Raw genomic sequence first — 7,723 nt, 5'->3', positions numbered from 1 at the left:
CAAGTCTCTCCATAGATTTTCAGCAGATTTAAGTCAACATTTGTAACTTGGCCACTCAGGAACATTCACTATCTTTTTGGTAAGTAACTGTAAGCAACAATGTAGATTTGGCCTTTTGGTTTAGGTTATCGTCCTGCTGATATTCAATTTCTGCTTTTTTTAAATTTTGACCCATTTACCAATAGGTGCCTTTCTTTGCGAGGCATTGGAAAACCTCCTTGTCTTTGTGGTAGAATCTGTGTTTGAAATTCACTGCTTGACTGAAGTACCTGTGTGTGGGGTAGACATTCACAAATCATGTTAAACACTATTATTGGACACAGAGTGAGTCAATGCATTCTTCATATGGACTTGCTAAGTACAATTTTACTCCTGAACTTATTTAGGCTTACCATAACAAAGAGGTTGAATACTTACTACCCATTACATTTCAGCTTTTTATTTTTAATTTAATTGTAAAACATTTTTGAAAAACATAATTCCACTTTGACATTATGGGGACTGTGGTGTAGGCCAATGACCCCAAACAATCTAAATTCAATTAATTTAAAACCAGGCTGTAACATAGAAATTTAGGAAAAATCAAGGGGTGTGAATACTTTCTGAAGACCCTGTACATGTCTATGGGAATATGTGTGTGCCCTGAAGATAATATGTTGTGGTTCTGTGCAGTGCCTTCCCATTGGTGGTTTAAAGGTTATCAGTGGAGTCTCTTAATGACACTGCTGGGCGCCAATGTTCATTAAGCATTCAATTAAACCATCCACGGACAGTGCCTCAGGGGGAGACAGAGAGCTACGTGTACCACAACATCATAGAGGAATGTCCGGCAGTCACTGCTATTCTATTCTCCATAAGTTGGTTTTAATCTTTTCTACCTTAACCTGCCCTGTCCGGCCGTACATTGTCTTGTTCTATACTATTGCGTTCTACATATCTACTTCTATATCAGTTGGACGACTGTTGTTTTTCTCTTGAAGGTCTTTGCCATGCGTTGGTTAGCATAGAAAACCTCGAGCTTTGCCTGATGGTGTGTGTGTGTGTGTGTGTGTGTGTGTGTGTGTGTGTGTTTGTGTGTGGGAGGGGGGTTGTGAATTTGCACACAGATTTGTAAAAGTGCATTCTCTTTGAATCAATCAATCAAGCCCACTGAGATAAAGACGGCCTTAAGACAAGGAGGAGGAAGGGCTTGTTTCTGGATGGGGCCATAGGCTTTCACTTATTCAATGATGTCTGATTAACTCTAGGAAGGGCGTAAGAAAGGAAGGAAGGGCATAAGAAAGGAAGGAAGGAATCTTTAAGAAAAAAGGAGGGGCAGTTTTAGGTGTTCTAAAATAAGACAGCAATCAACCACACCACTGTAGACTTCATATTTACATTACAGCACCTCCTGTGCACACAGTTGATTTACATCCTGTTTACCTGACATTGTGTTGAAAAAAAGAGAAGTAAATGAAGTTTAAGCCCACTGCTGTACAGTATGTTACTGTTGTCCTTCTGTCAAAAGAAAACAAATCCAGACTTACACAGAAAAGCGCGCACACACACACTAAGGCTGCTGCAGTCACCTGCTGCTGGAGTGGTACTGCAGTGTTGACATGCCAGAGGGAACATCTCTGCCTGCCATAGCAAAACTAGCAAAACATTACATAAAGGTTCTTCTGAAACATCCACTCTACCACCTACAGATGCTAATGCTACTCCCGCTATAAATAGCCAGCTTTCAGCCGCCCACCCACGCAGGTGGCTTACACCTACCCTGTAGCAGAGGGGACGTTGTGTAAATGTTTGGTCAGTGTTGATCCAGCGTTGAGCAGCTGTTTGGCTAGCACAGGAGAGCTTTTGAAAAATGAGAGAGGGATGGAGGCAGGAAGGTAGGAAGGAGACCTTTTATGGTTGGGCGGAAAAATGTATTTACTTCTATCTCCCCCTTCCCTCCCTCTTCTGCTATAGTTTGTATCTCTTTTTCTCACCATCTCTCTGCTCATACTCCCTCTTTTTTCATTCTCTTTCACTCATTCCCTCTCTCCTCTTCGATAATGCCCCCCCTCTCTCTCGCTCCTCCCAATCTCTCTCCATCTCTCGCTCTCCACTTGATGTATCCAGCTGTAAATGTATAAGCCGCATGTGCTTGCTGTTGCCATGGCAACAACACAAGGGACCTTATAAAGCTAATAAGTAGAGGACAGGAGGGGAGAGGAGGAAAACCTAAAAAAGAGTGCATAAAAAAAGAGAAGGAAAATGGGCGCAGATCTCTTCCTGGAGTTGGACCTGGGGGCTGTTGACGGATAGAGGGATGCTGGCGAAAGAGAGGAAGAGAGAGAGAGAGCGAGATAGACAGTTGTTTCTCTGGTGGCGCGTTGTGATGTATCAGATTTGATGTGCCAGCCATGTTTGCTAGTGGAAATGGAGTGTGTGCATGCGCATGTTTTCACATTCGTGTGTGTGCGAGTGTATGTGACTGTATCTGTGGTTATAAAAGGTTGCTTATATTTGTCCTGCTTAAAGCTGCAACATGTCACTTTTTGGGCAACCCGACCAAATTTACATAGAAATGTTAGTAGATCTGTCATTCTCATTGAATGGAGTGGCAGGTAGCCTAGTGGTCAGAGTGTTGGGCCAGTAACCGAAAGGTTGCTAGATCAAATCCCCAAGCTGACAAGGTAAAAATCTGTTGTTCTGCCCCTGAACAAGGCATTTGTTCCCCGGTAGGCCGTCATTGTAAATAAGAATTTGACTTGCCTCGTTAAATAAAGATTAAATAAAAAAGAAATAAACAAAATTGAAAGCAAGTCTAAAAAGTGGTTGATCTGTTCTATTTCTATGCTTCCCATTCATAAGTTTTCCTTTTGCGTCTTTTACTTTCGGATTTGAACACCAGCTACAAACAAACTGAAAATACAATATTTTTGGTTATTGAAAAGATATTTCACAGTGGTTTATATAATACAATGATTCTCTACACCCTCTCAGAATTGCTTGTTTTGTCACATAAACGGGTATTAGGTGAACTATTAGAATTTTTGCAACCAGGAAATGACGGAGCCATTTCTGTATATTGCACCTTTAACTGCATGTACAACTGGGTAACCTGTACGAGTGTGGGGTGTGAAATGGAAATGTCCCCTGAGACACCATGGGAGAGTGGGGTCACAGCCAGGGATGTGCAGCTAGCCTCTGATCTGCTTCTTCATAAATAACCAAATGAGACGTGATACACACACACACACCTGATAATCACCTCTGTTTCACATACAAAAAGATAAACACATACACACACTTGATCACGGTCTCTCTCTCTCTGAATACAACTATGGAGAAAGAGAAGGACATACTGTTCTCCTCTCTTCTACTCTCTCCTCTAGTCACCTCTCCTTATCTCTCCCCCTGTCTCCTCTCTGGTGAGATGTGGGTGGGTGACAGCCACGTCACCTGGTAATCATCACTGCGACACACAGGAAATACACAGTAAAGTCACACACAGGCTAGACGCCGTTGCCCACGGCCAGGGGGAAGGGTGTTAGGTGTCTGTGTGTGTGTGTGTGTTGCAAGACTTACAGTAGGTCCTTAGAAGTGGGAGTGTCTTGATTCTATTGATAGCTAATTACTACACCTGAGGACGGTCTATTAAACTCAGGTGAGGTTGTACCATGGCATTGTTGAATACTTGTTTCTGATTGGCTTGAAGGGCATTCTAGAGCGTGCATTATTTCCCTATAACGCATAGTATACAGTATTTGCACGGTAGAATTCAATGGCTATTAATCATTCTTACATGTTCTATGTTTGAGCTGCTATTGAAAGCAACATCACACATACATACACACACACACACACACGCACATACTTACAGACACGCACACACACACTCACCGATGCACGCACGCACGCAGGCAGCACAGCACTGTTTGTGTACAGTAGATCTGAAATGACTGGACAGGTCTAAACGATAACATTGCATTCCCACCAGTTGGAGGGCAAGGTGAGGTTGGTTCAATATTTCTTACGTTACATCTTTCCATTCCTCTCAGATCTACAAGAACATCTACAAGAGGTGGATAGAGGGTAGAGGTCAGTTTGACTTTGGATGACACCCATGTAAGGTGGAAGGACCAGAGAATGATGTTGGATGAAGAACTGATCCAGACCTTATCGACAGCTGAGTTACCTCTGGCTGATATCAGGTGTCACAAAAGTCAGACAGAATCAATCTATCGCCGAGGTGTCATCCCCCCCTCGCCCTTCAAGCTCTCCGTGAATGAGGACGCCAGAGAGAAAAAGAGAAAAAACCTAGAGGTAAAATGCGGAGGAAGGTGAAATAAAGACTAGAAAATTGTGTCCAGATGGAAACTTCCAGATCCACTACACGCAAAGGGAAGAGGAAGGAAGAAGATGGATAAAAATTCCCAAAAAGAGTGAAAATCTCTAGGGAAAAGACAATTTCATAGGGGCTAATTGGCTGTTTCCAGTATTTGTCCAATTAAAAGCTACAAAAGCTATATAAATGGAGCTGACATGATCCCTCATTCTCTACAAGTCGTGCTATGTCCAAAATCTGTCCCTGGGTACCTGTGAGGGGGCAGTCGTCGTTGGAGCCGGGTGAGTCCTGGTTGGGGCTGACTGGCGGGCTGGCAGGGGGGCTGGTGCTGATGCTGGCGTAGCCCAGGGACGAGCTCACCTCGGAGGGATCACAGCTGTGGTTGACTGGCCTCTGGTTCTGGACATCCAGGGAGGAAGAGAGGGAGGTCCGCTGTTTGGGCTGGAGGGAGAGATGGAGAGYGCGAGAGAGGAGAACAAAGGCAATGTTAGCAGATGTGGCTAAGCATTGTGATTGTGTGTGTAACTTTTGCCACATAAGAATTCAGTACCGTGCTGCGATTCACTGGAGTGACGCTGAGAATTCCAGTATGTTTTTTGTTCAATATAGAGGGATATGTGAAAGTACCCCGTGAGCTGTGCACTGGAGGAGCAGGACTATTGGAAAAGAACACAGTAATTATTAAGTAAGGATTATCTCCACTTCCTCTCACATCATCACACAAGTCCAGAACTCTCATGACACACTCATTAGCCTGTGTGTGTGTGCACGCGCGCATTCTAGTTATATTTCAAAGAGTGTTTGCATGACTTCACGATAACTGTACAACACCTACACACACACACACACACACACACACATTTGAAATTCCAGAGACGGAAAACAAGTGTAGTGAGAGAGTGAAAGTTGTAATGCAGACATAGATAGACACTTTACACACCATTTACAACCAGTAGAATAACTACTGCTGCTGTAGATTACTGTTCACACTCACATCTTACACACAAAACGCAGGCCAGTGTGTCTGCAAGAACTCAAGGTTTTCGTATTGAGAGTAAGAGGAAGGGTTCGATGTGGCAGGTTGTTAAGACAACGCCACATCAGGGGACTAAAAGTTCTGGGACAGTGACACATAGACAGAGAGACAGGTAGAGGTTGACGGGGAGAGAGGGGGAGAGAGAAAGATAGCGATGGATGAAAAGGTGGATATAGATGGAGAGAGAGAGAGAGAACGATAGGAGAGAACAGTAAAGGTGAAGTAAAAATAAAAAGTAATCTTCCACTCTTCCAAAGACATCCCTTTCTACCAGTGGACAGTAGGCCAAAGGGGAATACAACAGAAGCATCACTATCCTATAGAGAGTTAGGGTGCAATACATCAACTAGAAGTGATCAGAGTGACATGCGGCGTACAGGGCCAATAGGGAATGAGATAGTTTCACTTGAGTTTCACTTGAAGCCAATAGGGAATTGTCAGGCCAATAGGGAATAGTCAGAGTACGGTGAGAGGRGCAGTGTCAGGTAGCATGGTAATACATAGGGAGATGCTGACAGAATGTACAGTGCCGTGAAAAAGTATTTGCCACCTTTCTGATTTTCTCTATTTTTGATACTGAATGTTATCTGATCTTCAACTAAAACATATTATTAGATTAAGGGAACCTGACTTTACAAAAAACCCATGTCATCTAAAAAGTTGACTCAAGATTGCCAAAAAGTACCCGGAAGCACTTGGATGATCATCAATACTCTTGGAAGAATGTTCTATGGACAGATGATTCAAAAGGATAACTTTTTGGGCAACATGGGTCCAATTATGCCTGGTGAAAACCAAACACTGCATTCCACAGTAAGAACCTCATACCAACGGTCAAGCATGGTGGTGGTAGTGTGATGGTTTGGGGATGCTTTGCTGCCTCAGGACCTGGACCACTTGCTTTAATAGAAAGAACCATGAATTCTGCTGTGTATCGGAGAATTCTACAGGAGAATGTCAGGCCATCCGTCTGTGAGCTGAAGCTGAAGAGCAGCTGGGTCATGCAGCAAGACAATGATACAAAACAAACAATCAAGTCTACATGAAAATGGCTAAAAAGAAACACATTTGAAGTTTCGGAATGGCCTAGTCAAAGTTCAGACCTTATCCCAATTGAGAGGTTGTGACAGGACTTGAAATTAGCATAATGTGATGGCGCCGAAGAGGATGGCTGACGTTTTACATGCCGGTAACCAATTGAGCAATTCTGTTCATTTTTTTGCGTTGTTTGTAACTTATTTTTAAACTTATTTTGTACATAATGTTGCTGCTTCCGTCTCTTATGACCGAAAATAACTTCTGGACATCAGAACTGGGATGACTCACCATGAACTGGAAGAAGCTTCTTCCTTTAACAAGTCCAATGAGAAAGAAATACTGCTCTCCCGGGAAGAGGCCCAGATCCCCGTCATTTGCGCGAAGAAAAGACGGAGGAAAAGAGGATGCAGATCAGGCTGCCTTTGAGAATCCGTAGGCGAGCGAGTAAACTCCCACTGCCATCAATTCTACTTGCTAACATGGAAAATAAAATCATGATCTACGATTACGATTATCCTGTAAAAAACTGTAATATCTTATGTTACACCGAGTCGTGGCTGAACGACGACACGGATAATATAGAGCTGGAGGGTTTTTCAATGCTCCGACAGAACAGAGAAGCTACGTCTGGTAAGACGAGGGGTGGGGGTGTGTGTCTTTTTGTCAATAACAGCTGGTGCACGATGTCTAATATTAAAGAAGTCTCGAGGTATTGCTCGCCTGAGGTAGAGTACCTTATGATAAGCTGTAGACCACACTATCTACTAAGAGAGTTCTCATCTATATTATTCGTAGCCGTCTATTTACCACCACAGACCAACGCTGGCACTAAGACCGCACTCAACCAACTCTATAAGGCCATAAGCAAACAAGAAAATTCTCACCCAGAAGCGGTGCTCCTAGTGGCCGGGGACTTTAATGCAGGCAAACTTAAATCAGTTTTACAAAAATGTTGTATAATGTATAACCAGATGGGGGGGAAAAAACCTCTACACCACCTTTACTCCACACAGAGGTGCAAACAAAGCTCTCCCCCGCTCTCCATTTGGCAAATCTGACCATAATTCTATCCTCCTGATTCCTGCTTACAAGCAAAAACTAAAGTTGGAAGTACCAGAAACTCTCTCAATACGGAAGTGGTCAGATGACGCGGATGCTACGCTACAGGACTGTTTTTCTAGCACAGACTGGAATATGTTCCGGGATTCATCCAATGGCATTGAGGAGTACACCACCTCAGTCATCGGCTTCATCAATAAGTGCATCAATGACGTCGTCCCCACAGTGACTGTACGTACATATCCCAGCCAGAAGCTATGGATTACAGGCAA

At 43.4% G+C, this 7,723-nt stretch overlaps 1 protein-coding gene across 1 annotated transcript in view; it reads right to left on the bottom strand.

The window, feature by feature from the left end:
• LOC112074405 (ankyrin repeat and sterile alpha motif domain-containing protein 1B-like) overlaps positions 1 to 6,766 on the bottom strand; it is a 35,115-nt gene extending 28,349 nt beyond the window's left edge. The window contains exons 1-3 of the mRNA XM_024141586.2: positions 6,681 to 6,766; positions 4,869 to 4,974; positions 4,570 to 4,759 (exon numbers count right to left, since the gene is read on the bottom strand). Of these exons, the coding sequence (XP_023997354.2) occupies positions 4,570 to 4,759; positions 4,869 to 4,974; positions 6,681 to 6,766 (382 nt within the window). The remainder of the gene's footprint in view (positions 1 to 4,569; positions 4,760 to 4,868; positions 4,975 to 6,680) is intronic.
• Between the last annotated feature and the right edge of the window lie 957 nt (positions 6,767 to 7,723).

Source organism: Salvelinus sp. IW2-2015, unplaced genomic scaffold (genome assembly GCF_002910315.2).
Source record: "Salvelinus sp. IW2-2015 unplaced genomic scaffold, ASM291031v2 Un_scaffold2620, whole genome shotgun sequence".
Lineage (NCBI taxonomy): Eukaryota > Metazoa > Chordata > Actinopteri > Salmoniformes > Salmonidae > Salvelinus > Salvelinus sp. IW2-2015.
This window is presented reverse-complemented; position numbering and strand designations above follow the sequence as displayed.